The 20,119-nt window shown below is 53.3% G+C and overlaps 2 protein-coding genes across 2 annotated transcripts; both read left to right on the forward strand.

Annotated features, from left to right (window-relative positions):
- The first annotated feature begins 4,852 nt into the window (after positions 1-4,852).
- On the forward strand, positions 4,853-7,716 carry FOXC2 (forkhead box C2). Its single transcript, XM_017543671.2, has one exon. The coding sequence runs from the start codon at positions 5,355-5,357 to the stop codon at positions 6,858-6,860; it is 1,506 nt and encodes a 501-aa protein (XP_017399160.1). The 5' UTR covers positions 4,853-5,354; the 3' UTR covers positions 6,861-7,716.
- Positions 7,717-16,236: 8,520 nt separating this feature from the next.
- Positions 16,237-19,649, forward strand: FOXL1 (forkhead box L1). Its single transcript, XM_017543672.2, has one exon. It carries the CDS (start codon positions 16,681-16,683, stop codon positions 17,713-17,715), a length of 1,035 nt encoding a protein of 344 aa, XP_017399161.1. The 5' UTR covers positions 16,237-16,680; the 3' UTR covers positions 17,716-19,649.
- Positions 19,650-20,119: the final 470 nt, after the last annotated feature.

The raw sequence follows: 20,119 nt of genomic DNA on the forward strand, positions 1-20,119 counted from the left end.
CCCCTCCTCCTCCTCCTCCTCCTCTTCCTTCTTCCTCTTCTCCCCCTCCTCTTCCTTCTTCTTCTCCTCTTCCTCCTCCTCTTCCTTCTTCTTCTTCCTCCTCTTTCTCTTCCTCCTCCCCCTCCTCCTCCTTCTTCCTCTTCCTTATTCTTTCTCCCCCTCCCCCTCCTCCTCTTCCTTTTCTTTGTTTTGAGACAGGGTCTTGTTCTGTAACCCAGGCAGGAATGCAGGGTGTGATCATGGCTCACTGCAGCCTCAACCTCCTGGACTCAAGTAATTCTCTGCCTCAGCCTCCCACATAGCTGGCACTACAGGTGCCCACCACCATGCCCAGCTATTTTTAAAATTATTATTATTTGTAGAAACAGGGTCTCACCATGTTGACCAGGCTGATCTCGAACCCCTGAGCTCAAGCGATCCTCCCACCTCAGCCTCCCAGCATGCTAGGATTACAGGCATCAGCCAGCATGCCCAGCAGGTTGAATATATAAAGGTTGCAGAGATGATGAATATCAGCCCCAAATATTTTGAACACGTACCTTCTAAAAGCAAGGACATGCCCTTACCTGACCATGTATAATTATCACACTCAAATATCTTACCCTTAATACAAGATTATTATCTCATACACACCCCAGATGCAAATTTCACCATGTATCCTCAAATCTGTCCTTCATTGGGGTTTAAAATTTTCTTCCACCTAGGATTGAGTATTGCTTTCAGTTGTTGAATGTCTTTAGTCCTTTTAACTGAGAGCAGTCCTCACTACCATCCCCCCTCTCTTTTTCTTTTTTAATGGAGTCTTGCTCTGTCGCCCAGGCTGGAGTGCAGTGGCACAATCTTGGCTCACAGCAACGTCTGCCTCCCGGGCTCAAGAGATTCTCCTGCCTCAGCCTCCCAAGCAGTTGGGACTACAGGCACATGCCATCACACTCGGCTAATTTTTGTAGTTTTAGTAGAGATGGGGTTTCACCATATTGGTCAGGCTGGTCTTGAACTCCTGACCTCGTGATCCACCCACCTCGGCCTCCCAAAGTGCTGGGATTACAGGTGTGAGCCACCACGCCCGGCCACCACCCACCCCTTTTGTTGTCCTTCCTGGCCCTGCCATTTGTTGATGGCTCTGCGCTGCTTTGAATCCCCAGAAAGCCGGCACAGTAAAATGAGCTTTACGTTTTAGAAAAGACACTTTTTCTTTGGTCCCACAAAAGATAATTTCCAGAAGCCATATTGTAATGGATTTTTAGGAGAAGGCGCTGACTTTGTGTAACCCAAGAACTCTTCAGTTTCCAAGCAGTTTCTGGAAGCCTGGGACTCCTCTGCTACCCGTTCCCTAAAACCCAGGCACCTCCTGACCCCAGAAAAGAAGTGTTGGAAGGATATTGAAATGAATGCATGGGAAATAGTGAGAGAAGAAACAAAACTCCTTTCACTTGTCCGTTCTTTGGACCCTGTTGTGCCTCAAAAGCAGAATGGCTACAGCCCAGCTTCAAAGTCTTCCTCTTGTTCGGGCCAACCCTCTAAACACACGCCCAGCACAAACAGCTTTCTGATGAATTCCCTGAAGCTCACGCCGCACCTCGGGCGGAAAGACAGCTGCAGCAGGAAAACACGGACGAGGCAATTTGTTCAGCAACTCGGGGGGGAAAGAAAAAATCTAGACTTCTAGCTATCTAAGCAGCGTAGATTTTATTTGCTGAAAACCTCAGCAAGTTTCCCTACAGAAAATATCTTGCTCCCCGAGCAGTTTCAAAGACATTTTTGTTTCCCAGCAGATCGTGTTCTCGACACATTGCAAAGCTATGGGATATGTCGTTTTTCATCGACGCGGCGCGGTTTATCCGCTTTCCCTGCTTTTAACAGATTTTCGCAGGCTCTATTCCTGCCCGTGCAATGCCCAGGCCTGTCCACAAGGTGTCAGCACCTTCATGATAAGCAGAGCGGGCCGGGCGGTCTTTTTCCTTTTTTCTGTAGCAGTTCCCCGGTTGGCCACAAGACGGCGCCAACACCCACGGAGTCAGCCCTGCCGCTCCAGGTGCGGCAGCCTCCGGCCGGCAGGACCGCGGCGCGGCGCGGGGCGGGTGGACCGCGGCTTCGGTACCTTTAGGCTCCACCGCCGCTGATTATTCCAGGAACACGCCGGGCCCTCTGGGACCCGATTCCGCTTTCGGCTCACTGACTTACAAGGTCGAGAAGGGGGAAAATCGGCCAGAAAGTAGCAGCCCCCCATCCCAAATACCCTGGCGGGTTAAAGAAAAGCTCGGAAACACGGTTTTTGCGAAGTCCAGGTGTGTGGAAGGCGTTGTTTTAATAACCTGAACAAACATCTCTCCCGGAGTCCCACTGAGCAGAGAAGAAACCTAATTCCGGGGGCAGAGGGAAATGTCTCTCTCACCTTTTCTGCCTGGAATATACGAATTTCTTTCCTCTCCCCTTTTCATTTCTTCGGGGCAGGGGAGGATGGTTAATATATTAAGCGACTCCATCCGCCCCCCAGATGACATTGGTTTAAACCTGGACACCCTTGTAAATACAAAGGCAGGCAGCCACTGCCATTTTGGAATTTATTTTTTCATAGTCCTTAGCTATTTTAGGTTTTGCTATGATAAAGCTGTTTCTCTCTCTCTCTCTCTCTCTCTCTCTCTCTGTCTCTCTGTCTCTCTGTCTCTCTCTCTCTTTCACACACACACACCCCCTCAGAAACGCAGAGTAAAAAGCAGAATAAATAATATTCCTTCAGGAAGCCCACAGGCTGAAAAGTGTTTCTTGATCAATAGCTTCCATTTCCAGTCAGATCGTGACACGAACTCAGTGTGCCTGTCAGTGTGACACGAACTCATGCGTTGCAGGAAAAGGGCACTTTTTGCTAGAGTCCTTTTTAAAAACAACAACAACAACAACTAAAAAGCTAGATGTGGAAATATCAGAAGCATTAAAAAAAATAATAAAGTCACGGTAGCAGTTTAGGGTTGGGGCAGAACGCTCACATCATTTGCCTGTGAGCTGAGAACTGGGCAGCTTTATTTTACTTTGTTTCAAAGAAAGAAAGAAAAAAAGATCAGGTTAGAAAAAGACCCCAGAATACTCATAAAAACAGTCTTTTAGAAGTGAAATATTCAAGGTAAAGAAACCTGATTTGTAGTTTTCCTTTGACTTTGAATAGTTCAGGAAACAAAGATTATGCACATAGATTTTCATGTCCTGTTCTTTGATTGGAAATGAGTAGCATGCCCCATTGCCTTCTAGCCACCTCCCTAAAGCGAGGAGGCCTGGTGGGTTCTCTTAACATCCTTCTGCTGAGAATCTAATACCAGCCGAGGAACAGGCAGGAAGGACAAGGAATCCTGAAATACACATGTTCTCCCTGAAGCCCTCTTCCCTACCCAACCAGACGAGCAACTTCCACAATTCTGCCCCGTGTTTAGCCTTTTTTAGGGGATGTCTCACTCCTTCAGGGGAAGTGGGAAAGGGGGATCTGATTATTGAGGTGTGAAAGAAATAAATAGTCAGTCCACAAATAAACAAACTGTCCGGGATTCCTAGAGGGAAGGAGAGGTCTTTGAAGGAGATCCGAGTCGCTCCAGGTCGCCTCCCGAATAATATCATCTCCAAGGGGTCTTGAACCGTTTGCGATCAACCCTCGCCCAGTCTCCCCTAGGAGCCCTCTCCCCAACTCACCCTACCCAAACCCAACAAAACAAAAAAGGCTAAAATATAGAAAATCAACTTGGAGACTCCCAAGGGGTCTTTGCGAGGAGCAGGAGGCAGGGACAGCGCCCTGGGGTCGGTGTTAGCCGCCGGCGCCGGCTGGGCCAGGGGAAGCTTCCACGCTTGGTGGCCGCGGCGCGCGCCGCTCGTTGCGCGCATCTTCCAGCGAAGCCCCCGAGGAAAATAGGCTCGGGTTTCCACTCGCAGGGCCCAGGAACTCGGCTCTGCCTGGCCCCGGCGGGTCGCGGCATTGTCCCGGTCTTCTGGGAGCCCGGAGTCAGCTTGTCAGAGGGAATTTCTATCTGGGAAAAGGGAGAGGATCTTCGAAGCTGAAGTCGGTGAGCTGCGAGTGTCCACGCGGGAGACAAAAGGGGGAAATAGCAGAGTCACTTCATACCTTTCCCCAAAGCCCACAAAACTGCTCGCAGTGACACTGATGATTTACCGACTTCACGGCGAATTCGGAGGATTAAATTGTCAGGACGTTGCTACCTTCCCCTCTATCAACAGCGCGGCCTGGCTCTCGGCGGGGGGCGAGGGAAACTCGGTTTCTAGGGTTTGCCTCTAAAACCTTGATAGGTTCTCCTTGGCGACCCCAAGACTGGAAACTCCCTGTTGATGATTAATTATTGGCTTAAATAAGTATAACATCTAGGGGAGGTCTGCCATTCCAATCCAACGCGTTTGCTTTGAATCCATTACACCTTGGCCCCATAATTAGGAAATCTAATTATTCGCTTCATCACTCATTAATAAGAAAAATATCCCAGGATCATTGCTACTTACAAGGTCTTTGGGGGAGATATTTTACTCCATTAATTCATTCTATTTTGTGTTTCAAACTGATTTTTCTTTTCTTACAGAGGAAAGTGGCTATTTTTTGTTCTGGGCATGTGGGCCCATTCACCAAAATGTGATCATAAAATAAATTTTAATAAGATATAACTCTTTTTTAAAAAATCTTTTCAAGGGAAGGTGGAGTCGCAGCAGAGGCGCCGGGTCTTAGAGCCGACGGATTCCTGCGCTCCTCTCCCTGATTGGTGCCGACTCCCCACAGCTGCCGGATGATTGGCCGAAAGTTCCGGGAGGGGGCGTGGCCACAGGAAAGTAAAAACTCGGTTTGAGCGAGAAGACTTTTGAAACTTTTCCCAATCCCTAAAAGGGACTTGGCCTCTTTTTCCGGACTCGGCTGGGCAGCCGCTGGAACCCCGGCGCGCTGACCCTCGGGGCTGACGGTCTGCTGGGGGCTTGGAGAGCCTCCTGCGCCCTTCCTCACGCGGGCCGAGGGTCCACCTGGGTCCCCCGGCCGCTGCGTCTCCGCTGGGTCGCGGCCATCCGCCTGCTCGCGCTGCCCGCCGCCGGGTCCTGGAGCGAGCGAGGAGCGGGGCCGGCGCTGCGCTCGCCCGGGGCGCGCCCTCCAGGATGCCGATCCGACCGGTCCGCTGAAAGTGCGCTCCCCTGCTCGGCCCGAGCCCCGCCGCCTGCACCCCCCTTACCCCAGAGGCTGCCAAGAGCCCAGGGCCGCCCCTCCCGCCCCCCTCCTCTCCCCATCTGGCTCTCTCGCGCTCTCTCGCTCTCCGGGCCCCCCTCGCTCCCCCAGCCGCAGTCCGCGCGGGCGGGCGCCGGCGAGCCATCTCGGACGCAGCATGCAGGCGCGCTACTCCGTGTCCGACCCCAACGCCCTGGGAGTGGTGCCCTACCTGAGCGAGCAGAATTACTACCGGGCTGCGGGCAGCTACGGCGGCATGGCCAGCCCCATGGGCGTCTACTCGGGCCATCCGGAGCAGTACGGAGCGGGGATGGGCCGCTCCTACGCGCCCTACCACCACCACCAGCCCGCGGCGCCCAAGGACCTGGTGAAGCCGCCCTACAGCTACATCGCGCTCATCACCATGGCCATCCAGAACGCGCCGGAGAAGAAGATCACCCTGAATGGCATCTACCAGTTCATCATGGACCGCTTCCCCTTCTACAGGGAGAACAAACAGGGCTGGCAGAACAGCATCCGCCACAACCTCTCCCTAAACGAGTGCTTCGTCAAGGTGCCCCGCGACGACAAGAAGCCCGGCAAGGGCAGCTACTGGACGCTGGACCCGGACTCCTATAACATGTTTGAGAACGGAAGCTTCCTGCGGCGCCGGCGGCGCTTCAAAAAGAAGGACGTGTCCAAGGAGAAGGAGGAGCGGGCCCACCTCAAGGAGCCGCCCCCGGCCGCGTCCAAGGGCGCCCCGGCCGTCCCCCATCTCGCGGACGCCCCCAAGGAGGCCGAGAAGAAGGTGGTGATCAAGAGCGAGGCGGCGTCCCCGGCGCTGCCGGTCATCACCAAGGTGGAGACTCTGAGCCCCGAGAGCGCGCTGCAGGGCAGCCCCCGCAGCGCGGCCTCCACGCCCGCAGGCTCCCCCGACGGCTCGCTGCCCGAGCACCACACCGCGGCGCCCAACGGGCTGCCCGGCTTCAGCGTGGAGAACATCATGACCCTGCGAACGTCGCCGCCGGGCGGAGAGCTGAGCCCGGGGACAGGACGTGCGGGCCTGGTGGTGCCGCCTCTGGCGCTGCCCTACGCCGCCGCGCCGCCCGCCGCCTACGGCCAGCCGTGTGCGCAGGGCCTGGAGGCCGGGGCTGCCGGGGGCTACCAGTGCAGCATGCGGGCCATGAGCCTGTACACCGGGGCCGACCGGCCGGCGCACATGTGCGTCCCGCCCGCCCTGGACGAGGCCCTCTCGGACCACCCGAGCGGCCCCGCGTCGCCCCTGAGCGCCCTCAACCTCGCCGCCGGCCAGGAGGGCGCGCTCGCCGCCACGGGCCACCACCACCAGCACCACGGCCACCACCACCCGCAGGCGCCGCCGCCTCCGCCAGCTCCCCAGCCCCAGCCGACGCCGCAGCCCGGGGCCGCCGCAGCCCAGGCGGCCTCCTGGTATCTCAACCACAGCGGGGACCTGAACCACCTCCCCGGCCACACGTTCGCGGCCCAGCAGCAAACTTTCCCCAACGTACGGGAGATGTTCAACTCCCACCGGCTGGGGATTGAGAACTCTAGCCTCGCAGAGTCCCAGGTGAGCGGCACTGCCAGCTGTCAGCTGCCCTACAGATCCACGCCGTCCCTCTACCGCCACGCAGCCCCCTACTCCTACGACTGCACGAAATACTGACCTCCCGGCCGGCTCCGGCTTAGTTTCCCAGCCCCGACCCAACCAGACAGTTCAGGCTGCAGAGACGCAAATAAAGAAACAAAACGTGTCCACCAACCTTTTTTCAGACCCGGGAGCAGAGAGCGGGCACGCCAGCCCCCAGCCGTCTGTGAAGCGCGCAGGTAACTTTAATTCGCCCGCCCTCTTTCTGGGATCCCAGGAAACTCCCTTTAAAGGGACTCAGCCCAACAAAATGAGTATTGGTCTTAAAATCCCCCTCCCCTACCAGGACGGCTGTGCTGTGCTCGACCTGAGCTTTCCAAAGTTAAGTTATGGACCAAATCCCATAGCGACCCCCTACTGACATTCTGCAGAGGTGCCCCTGGGTGTATGGGGGGTCTCTACAGATAATGTATGTGCTGTCTGTAATTTTAAATTTCTCCAACCGTGCTGTACAAATGTGTGGATTTGTAATCAGGCTATTTTGTTGTTGTTGTTGTTCAGAGCCATTAATATAATATTTAAAGTTGAGTTCACTGGATAAGTTTTTCATCTTGCCCAACCATTTCTAACTGCCAAATTGAATTCAAGAAACCGATGTGGGTTTTGCTTCCTGTACAATTTCTGAGATATAATTCTTTTTCCCCTTGTAGGTCTTTTACAAAACAAGAAAATATTTATTTTTTTGTTGGTGGATAAAGAAGTATCTGATACTTTTTATTTACAAAGTGTGATGGTTTTGCATAGTAGGCTCCACCCTGAGTACTCCTAAAAGAAAAAAAAAACTTAAAAAATCTAACTTCATCTATGTTTGTTTTATGTGGTCTTAATTGTTGTACTTACCTTAAAATAAACCCATGTTGTTTTTCTGCCCACAGTTTGGACAGTGTTTGTGTTCTTGCATTTTTAAAAAATGAGGTGTGTTTGCAAACCCACCTGTTTTGATTATTTTTGTTACACAGGTGGGTATACATGTAGACACATAAATACGATCAGAGAATAGGAGTACATGCCTGCTGTCTTGTTTAGTGACAGAAAAGTCTTTTTATTTATTTTTAAATCCCAGTCTAGGATTTTTTCTTTTGGAGAGACTGCCCAGCTGGAGAGGGCTGCCTGAAGGACTGGACCATGAGCTTGCGGGAATGCATTTTGTTAAATGCAGGAAAAACGTGCCAGATGTCAAACAAACAGTGCCACTGCATCTCTGTGTCCAGCCGTCCCCAATTTCATAGGTGAAGGAAGGGAAGAGTAAACATTTCCCGTTTGCTAACTGCAGCCCACGCTAAGTCGTGCTTTCCCCCGATTTTCTAAAATTCGAGCTTCTAAGCCTGCTCTAATGGTTTTCCTGAGAGTTTCAACGGAGCCAATGAAGGTCTGAAGGGGACAGATATCCTAGCGTTTAATATCCATACCCCTTTAGCAGCCAGATCAGAGGAGAATTTCAGACTTCTTTACTTCTTGGTGTCATATCTAAATCTGTACCGTCATTGCAGTGAAAAATTTGAAACCTCATCACCCTTCAAAAATAAGTTATGATGCTTTTAGAGTTCTAAATTCATCAAGTTTGTCAATATGTTAAATAATAGAGATTATTTTTCTTTTCAATGTTAATATCTCGTGTTTTACGTTTTTAATAACAACATAGTTTTCTGGAAATGTAGCTGGGGAAATGGCTTTATTATCTATTTCAATGGCTGAAACCCACAATTCCCCTGCTGGTCTCTATGTGTGAATTTCGGGACCAAAGCTTCATCAGTTCCCACCCCAGCAGGTGAGCGGTGAGCTGTGCCTTGCCAATGGTGAAGTTCTTTGTGAGCTTAATGTTTCAAGAGCTGATGATTTTGCTAAAGGTGATTTTGCTTGATGCCGTGGTGCTGAACGTAACCTGGGTGCTGTTTGTGCTGCTTTAAACAAGGCACTTTATCTCTACGCTGTGTGGAAAAGGAATTAGGGGAAGCTTAAACTATGGTAATTGTTCCATCTGTGCAACACAGGCTCTTTCAGTCTGTGGCCCCGGAGGTGGCACACAGTTAAGACGTAGAGGCTGTTTCATTCCTTTTCATAATGTGCGGGTGCCCGGGTGCTAGACTTTCATCAGGCCCCAGGCCAGGCGGGCTTTGGTTGAGTGAACAGGAGGAGGAAGTTAAGGAGGTAGGGGTGGGGAGAGACCCTCTCCAAGCTGCAGAGTAAGGTGGCCCAAGCTCCTTGCCCGCGTCTGCCGAGATGGTTTCATTTTACTTCTGTTCCCTTCATGCTGTTTGCCCCAGGAGAAGAGGAGAGGATTCCAGACCCTAAGCGAGCTGGCTCTTTTCCTTCCCTCGATGTTTTAAAGAAGTCTTGCTGAAAGCTTGCCCTAGTCATCAGATTTGAAACTATTGGTGTCCTGTTAATGGCAAAGCCTGAGAGACACTCGGAAAACAAAGGAGTGCAGCGGTGTGGCTGAGAGCCCCCAGCCCTGCTGTTGAAACCACGCTGGGCTTTCACACCTTTAGGAAGCCTTTTTAAAGAAGTCCTGCTGTTTGGGGGCTGGAAACCCAAGTGAGTGGCCCTGGTGGAGGTTATCGGGAGTATTTCCATTTCCCAGGCAACTGCAGGTTGTATTTGGGGCTTTATTCAGGTCTTCGGAGGCAGCAGAGTAGAGAACCAGGCCCTAAATATGTATCAGCCTGGGCATTTTGGGACTCACCTGAGGACCTTCTCACTCAAGGCTTCCTCGGGCCGAGTGGACAGGGATAGGTGCGGTAAGTGCTAGAAGGCCCGCGGCCCCTTGTGCTGTGAGCTGGCTCAGAGCTCTGTGCAGCCCCGCTCTCCGCTCTCCCGCAGTCCAGGCCTCCTGCAGCGCCTGTGTGGACCTCAGGCCTGGGGGCTTAGTGGCCTCTGGGACATCTGTTGCTCTCCTAGCGGAGCGGGAAGACTCTAAGCACATGCTGTGAGCAGCCAACGCTCTCGCCAACAGTTGCGCGTCTTGGCAGCCACCCTGCTTGTCTGCTGCCCACTGTACAAAAAGCACGTGCCTAGGGCATTGACTGTTCTTGATCCCCTCGTCCACCACCTTTTCTTATGGCCTTTTGGTCCTTGGGAGGTTCTGGGCCTTTCAAGGAAAGGGGAAAGGAGGTCAGGGATGGAAGGGCCATACTGTCTGCCATAGGCTGCAGAGATTGGGCTTGGGGCGACTCTGAGGACCACGCAAATGCAGTTTGCAATGAAGTCTGACTGATCACCCTGTGCCTTCCTAAACCAGTAAGAAGATATCCCAGAGCCAATGGCAAATGAAATGAAAGCACCCGAACACCATGGCAGAGACCTTCCCATTGAATTCACGCTGTGTCCCTGGTGGGTTTTGGCTGGGTGGCCTCTGACTCTAAGCATAGTCCTGTTATGACAGATATGGGCTACTCGGAGACACCCCGTGGCCTCTGAGCATCCTGTACATTCTCAGCTCCAGGAAGGCTGCAGCCAGAGTAGCCTCCTGGAATGGGCCTCTGAGGCTCCACCCCACATTCACAGCTTTCAGGAAGAGCGACTGCCTGCCTCCTGCCAGCCATGCCCAGGCCTCTAGAAGACTGGGCTTGGGTCTGTGGTCGAAAGGCCATCACTGCCATGGAACGGGTGGCCTATCCCTGAAGATGCAAATTTTGCTGTGACTTTTGTCCAGGAATTGCTGGAACACTGGTCTAGGAATGAGAAGACCACATCTCTCTGTGTGAACAAACCTCTTCCCCTCTCCGGCCCTTTTATCTGTAAAATGCCCCAGTGGCCAAGGCTGCTCTGCACCCTCCTTCTGGGCATAGCCAGGGCTGCTTACACTGCCGACCCTCCTGCCAGCAAGACACGAAGATCAGAAGCCAGAGGCAGAAGAAAACACAGGGCCCTGGGAACTTCTGCGCTTGGCTCATAAATCTTTTGGGGTCCGTCTCCTCCCTTTTACTTGGTGACTGCCTGGGGGTTGCTGCTGGAGCAGGGAGAGGCTTGTGAACAGAGCTCCCAGCTTACTGGTGAAAATGAACCCTGTGTGCTTGTGAGGGTCTCCTCACTCCTCCTCCCCACCCCCATCCAGAAAAGGGGAAAGGGGTGTTGGGCGCAAGGTTGACTGATGGGAACTTATTGTTAACTGAAAACTTGAGCTGGGTGTAGAGAGACACCAAGAAAAGACGTCCATGGAAGGGCTGCAGAGTCCTGTGCCTTGAGAAGGTGCAGGTCTCTGAGCCTGTGGCTGGCATTTTGCGAATGTGTGCTTGCCCGGGTCCCTGTCTGACTCTCTCAGTGGGATGAACGTGGGTAAGTAGAGACCTGAGGTGTTATGCCTTAGGTGCCAGTAGGCTGAGGCTGCCTGGGGGTCTGGAGTCCAACGCCTCTGTTCCAGGTGAGTGGGACTGGCCGGGTCAGAGCCTCCGAAGAGCCCGCCCCTCGCCTCCCAGTGGGTGCCTTCTTCCATCACATATTTGAAATGCTTTCCCAAACTTTGAGACGAGTTCACTGCCTGCCTCTTGCACGGCCTCAGCTTGCCAAGGCGTTTGAAATGTTTGCTTTTTGACATAGGCATGTAAGGAAGTGGGTGGATGGTTTCAGGGGAGGTTGGAAGGCCGGCAGCCATTTGTCAGGGACAGCCATTAGGTCTAGGAAGACACCACCCAAGTGTAATTTGTGCCAGGCTTTCTGTTCCCTTCTCAACCTTCCTGCTGCAGAACAAAAGTGGAAGGCTGGGATTGAGTGTCAGCCTTGTGGGGTTGTGGGCGTGTGAAGACGGAAAGGGGATGGTTGGTAAAGCTGCTGGCCTACACGACCCATTTAGGGGATGGAGTTGGGAGGCTTTTACCCACTTCATGTCCTGAGATGCAGCTTCATGCTCTGGAACCTCAGTCATTGCCCACCCAGGCTTCCAGATCATGGAGACACTGAGCTTTGCCAGTCTCAGCCTGGTGGCCCTTCTGTCCTAGGTCCCCTGGCCCTAGGTCTCCATCTGTCTTGTGTTATTTTCATAGGTGACCTCCCCAGTGGAGTCCCTCTCTCTAAGTCTGAATCCACGTGCACCCCCTTAGGCCCTTACAAAGGATTCAGGTGACATCAGATAGATCACCTTGAGCTCCCTGGGACAGCCTCTCAGCTGAAAGAAAAAAATAGGCTTGAGAGGGTTATCTCCAGGACTCAGGAACCTCACACAGGTTGGCAAGATGCTTCCACAGTGCCCTGTTCATAGTAAACACTCATGACCAGCCATCAAGGTTTACCTGGAGCACAGAAGAGACAAAGAGAAAGGAACTTTTGGTCTGAATGACATGCATTTGTCACACCGTGCTGTAGAGCCTCAGCAGGGAAAGCCACTGTGTCTGGGAAGACGCCACTCACCTTTAATTTTGCCAGGCTTTCCTTCCTTTTTCAACCATCCTGCTCTGCAGGGAAAGCAGAGGGTTGGGCTTTTCAAAAACCTGGTGAGTGCATGTGTCCCAACTCCGCTTACGGCCTTTCCGTCATTTCTGGGAACAAGGTGTGCTATAAATAAGTGGATCATTTGGGAAATCCCACCCTGCCTTTTGGGTCTCCTGCATTCGCTGACTCAGATCGCCATTACCTTCATGTCCCGCTCGCTGCCCACCAAGAGAAGGGAGGCACTAGGCGCCCCCCCCCACTCCCCCCCCCCCCCCCCCCCCCCCCCCGCTCTGGAACTCTTCCACTCTCTTCAAAGTGGGAGGGGAGGGAAGGAGGAAGAGGTCTTCCGGGTTTTGGTGGAAGGTAAGTAGGGACTCTGTGATTTTCTACTTATAGTGTCCCAAATCTCCCAGCTCCAGGGGTGCTGCGCAGCCTCGCTTTTCTAGAGGGCCCCTCTCCCACTGTCTACTCCAGAAATTCTCTGCCTCTGAGCCCTTCTGGATATCTGAGCATGTCAGACCCCAGAGCACCTACCTTTGGAGGACAATCACCCATGGGCTGTGATCCCTGTGCCTCCATTTCCTGTTTTCAGGGTCTTGGGGTGTTCCATGCTGAGCCTCAGTTTCATAGTCTGTCAAATAGGTGAATCTGCCACCCCTGTCTTTCACAGACATTGTAAGGGTTGGCAAGAGAACTTCCACTGGGTCCTGAGTGTCCACAGCTGGGGCTATTATAAGATGATTGTTTTTCTGTCTTTTGGAGTACTTCCTCATGGGACACCTGAGGCAGGTTAACTTACAGGGCTTCGGTTTCCTGGTTTGCAAAATGAGAACGACAAAGGTTTCTATTTCTCAGGGCTCCTGTGAGGACAAAATGCCTCAATACATTTTAGTTATTAACATTATCATCATCTTTGTCTCCAATGTTTTTAGGTTGTCAGTAAGGTGACGGGCTAAGTCCTTCATCTTTTCACCCGGGCTCCTCTCAAACTTGCTACACATGCGGTTGAATCGTCTCTGTGTATGTAACACACACACATTATACATATGTATGTTAGCTGTCTGGGGAAAGTGATGTTAACTCTGGTTCCTACGTTTTACTTTCAGTGGGGAAGGTCGGGTGACGGCTTGGGGGGCAGTGGGAAGAGCTCTGGCCTCTCCCCCCTCAGCCTTTTTATCTGAGGCCGTTTTTATCACCAGTGTCTGGGTTCCCATCTGCCTTCCCGAGCACACATGTGCTTTGTCCCAGGATTGGGAGCAGGGCTGTCTGCCCTCATCTCACGGGGAACCCCTTTTCTGCTCGAGCCTCAGAGTTGGAAACTCCAGTCCCTCCGGGGCGTCCGGGCAGGCCAGATATCAGGCTTTTCCTGCAGGCTGGGAGGTGAGCACTCACCAATTGACTTCTCGGATGACGAACTTGCCTGGATCTTAGGCTTATGAATCTGCAGGGAACGTTCGGTGTCCCCATCTGGCTCTCTGGGACACTGGTTCTAGAGGCCCAGCCGGCCGTCTCGCAGGCTCCGCGGCCCTCCGCAGGGCCTTCGCTCCGTCCTCAGCCAACAGAGCTTCCGCACGAGGGCGCATCCGCTCTCGGACGCCGAGGGCTACAGCGTGCACTCCCCGGAAATATGGAAATTGCCCCAGCTCGGGGTTCCTTCTAACACAGGCCCCTCCTAGGCTCAGGTTACAAACTCATCAATCACCAGAGAGCCTGGGATTCAAACCCGCGCCGAGCCGGGCTGGGGCGCAATGCCGGAGTTCTACAGCTGAAACCTCCCAGAGACTTTGCACACTTCTGCAAACGTGCGGGGCTGGGTGTGCGTCTCCAAACCAAGGCTAGGATGTGGGCATTTGCGTGTTGTTGTTGTTGTTTTGTTTTTTGCGCGCGCTCTTTCTCTCTCTCTCTCCCCCCCATTTCTCTCTCTCCCCCCATCTCTCTCTCTCTCCCCCAATCTCTCTCTCTTTCTCTCTCTCTCCCTTTTTTTCCCTTTACTATCCGTGCCCCGCCCACCAGCCGCTGGAGTCCCCGCCCGCGTCCCGCCCATTACCAAATGGGGCAGTGTTTATTATTGTACAAATTCAAGCTCGGATTTGCCTTAGAGTTTAGAAGACGCGCTGGGACGGCGGGCGTTTCGGTAGAGGCAGGGATGTGCGTGCTGGTCTTCGGGTGCCGCGGAGGGATCTCCAGGAGGGGCTATGGGGTACGAAGGTGGGGAAGCGGTTGCATAGTGACATCGGTTTATCTCTTGGTCTGGGTTTGCTGGAGTGAGAGCCAGGGCTGGAAACGGAGCTGGATCCAAACTTGAGCTTGTTGGAGGCGATCGGCCCCGAAGAGGTTGGGTGACCCCAGAGACTGTGGGGCCCGCGGGTTGCAAAGGCGTGGGCATTGAGGTTTCTTCACCCCAAGGTTGAAAGGGGCGCGCGGGTGACAGAGAGTAGTCACGAAAGGGCAAAGCCCCGCCCCTCCTGGCAGAGGTCCGCCTCCAGGATCTAGGCTGGCCGGGCCGGGCTGCCCACGGGCCCGACGTTAGAGGAGCTGGGCCGCGGAGAGGGCCGGGGTGCCCAAGGGACTGGCCTGTCGCTCCCACAGGCAATGCCGATACCCAGACAGGGTTTTCCACCCATACTACGACTTCCTTTTTGATATTTTAAATTTACCTGTTTCTCTGCGGTCTCCTTATTCCATGGGTCGGGTAGCCGGGACCCCCAAACACAAGGCTTATTTCTGGTTTTCTCATTTTGAAGTGGGATGCCCGCCACGTTTCTGTGTTCAGAGGCTATCTGGGCACTCACATCCCCAGCCGAGTCCCCAGCCGGGTGATGCAGCGACAGACACTCCCCCCACCCCTGTGAGTGCACTGGGTACCTCTCCTCCTTCCTGGCCCACCGCACTGGGCCATTTCTACACCCACCTGCCATCTTCACCCTTCCCTCCTCTCTTTGGCATGCTCACGCGATTTACTCAATGAAACGCAAGTTACCCCAAGTGTGTGTGTGTGTGTGTGTGTGTGTGTGTGTGTGTTTTAACATTCAGGGGGAGATCATAAACAGGAATTAGTCACGCTAGGTACCCACTACCCCTGCCCTAACGGGTGGAGTGGGAAAGAGAAGCCTCCTTCAAAATCAGCATGATTCAGGATTTTTTATTCAAGCAGTGACATAGGAAATTGTAAAATATGATGGGGGTGGGGGGGCCACATACACCCTAGGGTGGGTGGATGCGGGGAGAGCAAGCAGGCTTCCCAAATGCCTAATGTAATCACGGGCCAGCTGCATGCACTTGTAAAGTTGTTATAACCCCCTCCTTGTTATAAACAGGAAAGCCCAGAATATAAAGCTGGAGACCCACATTCACAAATACCAGACCCCCCGAGCCAGCTGCCACGGCCTCCTTTTATGGTGTTCCTCCCTTGCAACCTTGGCCCCATCAGGAGGACCTTAGTTTTACCCCCGATTCTCCAAATGGATTTATTTTGAAACGATCCTCAACGGAGTTGTAGACCAGGTGCTCTACCCCAGGTCCCCAGTGCCCTAGGCCTTCCCTTGCAGAGAGGCTGGGCTCCCAAAGTCCATTTCCCTTTGATTTTCAGGGAGCCCTGGAAGGGAGGGTGTGGCAGAGCAGGTCCCTAGAGAGTGCAGCGTCCTACTGGCTCTGCCACCTGTTTTTCCAAGGAGGGCTGCATCCCCTTCTCAGCCGACAGTCAGGCTTCTTAGACACCCTCTTGCCGCAATCTAAAAGGTTCCTAGGACCTCAGAAAGCATTTTCCTAGACCATGGCATCTCCACATCTCCAGTTAAGCCTGGGAGAAGAAAAGGCCTTTTGTGGGAGGCCCCGGGGTTATGGGGCTCCCCCAGGCCAGCATAAAGCTCATCCCTGCATACCCAGCCCCCTCTCCACCTCTCCTTCCTGCCTCGGCAGACCATGCTCCAGCCACCCCTGTCTACATCCTGCTTCACTGACTGTGTGTGCTTACAGCGTCAAGGGGTGGACGTGATATTTCAAACATCAGATCAGTGCGTTTATATATTGGGTGCCCGGAAATTTTTCCAAATAAACACAGCTTGATTCAACTTGGGTGGGCGGACTTATCAACAGACTAATTCTATAAACAAATGAAGGAATAGCCCCAAAACCGATTGGCTGGTATCAAAAAGACACGTGGAGGGAAAAGCTTGGAGTTTTTCAGCAATGAAATTTTAATTAATGTGGGTGGGCTGAGAACACAAGGACTGTTTATCATAGACAATTTATTTTCCAGCACTAAGTCAACATATAACAGCAAACTTACAACAATTATTTAACATTTTTAAAGCCATGAAGAAGGGACAGAGCTCGGAGCGGCCGGGGAGAGCGTCGGAGCCAGAGGCAGAGGCTCGGCGGGCTGCCCAGGAGGGCCCTTGCGGCGCGGGGCGCTGTGCCTAGGCCGCCCGGGTCGCCTGCGTCGCGGGGAGCGCAGCACAGGCTCTCGCTTGCCATGAGCCACCTCTTCGATCCCCGGCTGCCCGCCCTGGCCGCCTCGCCCATGCTCTATCTGTACGGCTCGGAGAGACCCGGGCTGCCTCTGGCCTTCGCCCCTGCGGCCGCTCTGGCTGCCTCGGGCCGGGCCGAGACCCCGCAGAAGCCTCCCTACAGCTACATCGCGCTCATCGCGATGGCGATCCAAGACGCACCCGAGCAGAGGGTCACGCTCAACGGCATCTACCAGTTCATCATGGACCGCTTCCCATTCTACCACGACAACCGGCAGGGCTGGCAGAACAGCATCCGCCACAACCTCTCGCTCAACGACTGCTTCGTCAAGGTGCCCCGCGAGAAAGGGCGGCCGGGCAAGGGCAGCTACTGGACGCTGGACCCCCGCTGCCTGGACATGTTTGAGAACGGCAACTACCGGCGCCGGAAGAGGAAGCCCAAGCCAGCCCCCGGGGCCCCGGAGGCCAAAAAGCCCCGCGCAGAGACTCAAGAACGCGGCGCGGAGGTTCAACGGGAGACGGGGAGCGGGGAAAGGGGCTCCGGCCCAGCGATCCCCCGCCTGGAGGGAGCTCCCGCCGGCCCTTCGCCTCACCTGGATGGCCCCCCTCCGTCGGCGCCCCTCCACTGGCCGGGGACCGTGTCCCCAGACGAGGACCCCGGTGATGCTGTCCAGGGCGCAGCGGTCGTGGCGGTCGGCCAGCCAGCGCGCACGGGGGACGGCCCGGGGTCCCCTGTGCGCCCCGCCTCCCGAAGCTCTCCGAAGAGCTCCAAGTCCAAGAGCTTCAGCATAGACAGCATCCTGGCGGGAAGGCAGGGCCAGAAGCCGGCTGCAGGGGACGAGCTCCTGGGGGGCGCCAAGCCGGGGCCCAGCAGCCGTCTGGGCGCCTCGCTCCTGGCCACCTCCTCCAGCCTCCGTCCGCCTTTCAACGCTTCCCTGATGCTAGACCCGCACGTCCAGGGCGGCTTTTACCAGCTCGGGATCCCCTTCCTCTCCTATTTCCCCTTGCAGCTCGCCGACACGGCGCTCCACTTCCAGTAAAGCAAACAATGACGCGGTTCTTCTCCCTCGCCGGGCCTGAGCCTCCGCTGTGCGAAAGGCCTTAGCTCCCAACGGCCGGGGATTTTTAAATGACCTTTGCCTGGGTCGGCCTGTGGGTTCAGGAAAGTGTTACCAACCATTGTGCGCAGGTGTGCGCGCTCGCCTGACTTCTTCGAAGCAAACTTTTCCCAGCAACCCGGCGCGGCTATGGAGACTTAAAAGACCCGGTCCCCGCGGGGTCGTGGGCATTGCACGTGGGCACCGTAGGGACCTCTACCGCAGGAGATTCCTTGACCTTTGGCCTGCCTAATGGAGTGGTCTTCAGCCGCCCACCACAGGTCCTATGCGTCCCGGGCCTGCGAGGGCCCACAGACCACCCAAGGCAGGCCTTAGAGGCTCAGTGTGGTCCTTTCGACCGGGGACCCCCGTATGACTTTCCACTGCTTCACTGTTGCCATGTGGCTAAGGTCTTGGTTTTGAGCCCATCTGTGTTCTGGGTGGACACAGCTGGGTTTGTCCCTGACTTGAAGTTGTGGGGGTGCTGGGGGTGACCCGGGTTTTCAGGTTTTCTGGGAGGTGCAGGGCCTGGTGAGGATTTGTGACCAATGTTCAGGCACAGAAGCTGATAAACCGCCCAGAGCAGTAACACTTTTATTTTAAACAGAAAATTTTTCTCTTAATTTCTTTCCGGGTAGTAAAAAAAACCCTGTTTTATTCTTTGCATTAATGCTTGACTCTAAGCATTGACCTTTGAAAACGCCTGTAGTAACAACTTTAAGAAAGCACACTCTGTATAACATATTCTTGCATTATGATAGCTCATTAGCCAATACACGTGCAGCAATGTAACCGAGACAGCAGACGTCCTATCTTTTTGCTTTTGTTTTTAAGGGATCAAAATATTTCAAGGGATACCATGAGGAAGGGTGTGAGGGGGAGGGGAGATGTCTCAGACGGCGTCAGAGTTTTGATTTCCATGTTGTTTTTTTAAGACCCAGTCTTGCTCCTTGCTATATTTTTCGGAATCAGATAATGAAGGACTACATTTCTAAAAAGTTAGATGAAACAACCAAAAAGCAGATACAGAGAGAGAGAGGGATGAATGTGGGGGACAGAATAAGGGGACCTGCTGGTGTCCACTGGAAGAGGCTTCTCTGGGCCCCAGAGGACCTGAGTCTTGATGGCAGGAATCTCCCAGACACTCCCAGTCTCTGTACCCCTTCTGCTGTACGCTCCTCCCTCCAGCCCTGCCTGGCAGTCCCGGAGGCTGATGCTAAATCAACATCTTAAAGAGGTAACTGGCAGTCAGGGGAGGGGAGCAGAGGGCTGCAACAAAAATCTATGAAGCACATTGAGATGTTCACAGCCAAGTGCAGCTTGCAACTTTGGGGAGAGGCACCCAGCCTCCACGGCATCTCTAGCTGGGTTGTCTTAGAGGTCCTGAAATGCAATTTTCTGAACATCCAAGTAACTTTCATTTTATGTCATGTGAGAAAGACACACACAGTCACACATTCTTGGAAGTAGGCTGGGAGGGAGGTCTTTCAGATAGCCTTTAAAATGGTTTCCAGGACTTATCTAAAAACGATGACAAACTTTTTATCCAGCGGGCCTGTTGGTCAGTGTGTTGAAAAGGACATTGCAGGCTGGCAGAGTCACTGAATAATTCATAGACACAGAGGTGACTTTTGGAAAATTCATTCTTATAGCCATGCCGAAGCAGGCTTCCACAACTGGGTTCCACCCAGGCCAGTGGGAAGACTCTGGGAAACTGCAGCCCAGCCTTGATTGGAAGAACTTCCAGGAGATGTCATTGCTGAGATCCAGGCTCACTGTGATTAACTGAAAATGTGGTGGAAGGGCTGTCACTGGATATTTTGTTTTCCCAAACTCTCAGCCTCTGTGAATAAAGTTGTTTTTTCATTAACCTCTCAGTGACTGGTTCAGTGGATTACTGGAGGGAAATAAACAAACAGTGTAATAAGGAAGAGGAGACTGGGATTCTGTTTGGGAGTCATGTTAGCATCTCAGGCTCTGGCTTCCGAGGGGTAAACACACAGATGGAGGGGAAGGAGTGGAGAGGGTGCCGGCTCTCGAAGCTGCCTGGATATCAAAGCATGATGAGTAAATCTTCTGTATTGAATCAGTTTTTAATCTTTTCTTTTTTGTGTTTGATATGCTATCTTGGGGGGTTTTGTTAATTTGTGGTGGCCAAGTTTTGAAGAAGCCAATAATTTGATACTGCAATTTTATAAGGATCATATTTTAAAGTTACCATTCTAAAAAGTATTGTACAAACATTATTTTTATGACACAGAAAAATGCAGACGTATCTACTTTTGTGTTTATACATGTATAAAGAGAAATTCTACTTAATCTCCACTTTCATCTGGTTTAGGAAAGC

This window comes from Cebus imitator, unplaced genomic scaffold (assembly GCF_001604975.1).
Source record: "Cebus imitator isolate Cc_AM_T3 unplaced genomic scaffold, Cebus_imitator-1.0 Scaffold159, whole genome shotgun sequence".
NCBI classification, from domain to species: domain Eukaryota; kingdom Metazoa; phylum Chordata; class Mammalia; order Primates; family Cebidae; genus Cebus; species Cebus imitator.